The 2067-nt window shown below is 32.0% G+C and overlaps 1 protein-coding gene across 1 annotated transcript in view; it reads right to left on the bottom strand.

Annotated features, from left to right (window-relative positions):
* Positions 1-497: 497 nt before the first annotated feature.
* The window catches only part of LOC117115503 (nardilysin-like), a gene marked incomplete at its 3' end in the record, with an annotated part of 32180 nt that continues 30610 nt past the window's right edge, over positions 498-2067 (bottom strand). Inside the window, exon 25 of the mRNA XM_033259345.1 lies at positions 498-521. Coding sequence (XP_033115236.1) covers positions 498-521 — 24 coding nt within the window. The remainder of the gene's footprint in view (positions 522-2067) is intronic.

Here is a 2067-nt window from a genome sequence, read left to right on the forward strand (position 1 = left end):
TAATAATTCTGGATTTATGTAGCACCTTACGTTCTCACAGCATCGAGGTGCTTAACAGCAACATAGAGAAGATTAATAAAATAAACCATAAACTAATGTACAAATGTACAGTAAATTATTTATCCAATATATTTTCGTGGGCTTAGTTTTAATTTAATTTAAAAATTAACTTGATGAATATTTATTTTGATATTAAATTACTATTAAATTAAGTATAGCTAATGCAATTGAATTATTTTGATGTGTATTTACACTATGTAGGACAAAAACCACCTAGAACAATAACCAATGGACAAAAACCATCCAAAATGGAATATACCATTGTTAAAGTGGGGTGGGCAGTAGGGTGAACAATGTTGGGCGGGTTGATGTGTATAAGAGACAGGTGTAAGGCTTAAGATGAAATGCTGTTGTCATGTCTAGTGTAAATGGGGCTTTATAGTGTTGATTTCTTTTTTCATGATTTAGTCATCCATTCCCATTATCACATGATACAATAATGACAATACATCAGTACACACCTGAAAAATATCCACAGTAAAATTAACATGGCATCACAGAAAATACAAATGAGTAATTCATTTCATTTCATTATGCATTCCGTCTTTTAAACAACATTATGTACATAATTGAAGTCACAAAAAAAACAAACCAGAAATTTGGGAAGATTGGGTCTAACTAAATTGAACCAAATTACTGTAGCATAGCCGGTTGACTTAACCCCAAATTTAACAAACACACAAATATTAAATCTTCAAATATACAAAAAACAAGAAGCTACGTGGAAATTGTTATCTGTACATTAAAGATGGTGTGCAAACGTGGACCTACAGGGATTGGGGGACAGAGCCATTTAGATATAAGCTTTCATTTTTCATCATGGCAAATTTAATGCCAAACGATAGAATACTGGGTAAACTTAAAAGATGTATGACTCCTTTTTAATCTTCACTAGAGAAAATAACAAATTTTATATATGCAATACAGCCTGGAACTGTATATTATCTCATCACTATCAGTGGAAATTCTTATACAGTTAGTTATCTATGCTTGTCATCAGTACTTATCTGAATCATGGTTTATATGGCATGCAATGTTGTTGCAATTGTTAATTTCACATTGATGTTATCTATTCCCCAAAAATTCTCATGGGCGGTTATAAACAATTCCATTGTTTGTAAAGTGCTTATTAGATAGTGTGGTAAGCTGTCAGTTGCTTTTCCCATAATGATCTCACAAACCAACATAGTACCCGGCATAGCACTAGCAGACTATACAATACTATTTTTTTTTTTACTTTTAAAAATAATTTTCAACTGTACATAATTAATGGCCCTCTACAGGTACATGATAATATTATAGTTAAGTTCAGTTTTCTTTATTTGCATAATCTACATTTAAAATGCACAATTCAATAAAAATAAAATACAAAAGCACAAACAACAAAGCTATTATAAATATACACAATACCAATGCAGACAATAAAATACAGACAATATGTAAACAGATGGAACTATACAGCTACACAGATATTAATAATATTATTGAATATGTTCAGAGTGTCTGAATAGTTATCCCTCATGTTAATAAGTTTTTTTTATTTGCTCAGCAGTTTTAAGAGTATTGTCATTTACACTAATGATTTTATCATAGAGCTATTAAACAACTAGAGTGCTGACAAGATGGCGGGGCAATGCAGAGTTGTGTATGTGTACCATCCAAGATGGCTGCCGTAGGAAAGCGCCACCTTCAGGCTTAGTATACATATTATTACCATAAATAAACCCTCTGACTGAATATTATTTCATTAATGATAATTAGTATTGATAATGACAAATTATTAAACTCGTCGTCGTAGCCAAAAAGAGGCCAAGTAGAGCATCTTATTCAAATATTAAAAAGAATTAAAATCGTGTACATTACCCCCATACACCGCAACGCTCGAGTTTCAAAATACGGGTAACTAGCTGTGTACTGAACTTTCTGTGTAAATTGAGGGCGCCATTGAAAATGATAGTGCTCAGGCGAAATTTGATTGGCTGAATCTATGGCAGCCATCTTGGATGG

Source organism: Anneissia japonica, unplaced genomic scaffold, assembly GCF_011630105.1.
Source record: "Anneissia japonica isolate Jap-2015-1 unplaced genomic scaffold, ASM1163010v1 scaffold285019_len44990_cov163, whole genome shotgun sequence".
Taxonomy (NCBI): Eukaryota; Metazoa; Echinodermata; class Crinoidea; order Comatulida; family Comatulidae; genus Anneissia; species Anneissia japonica.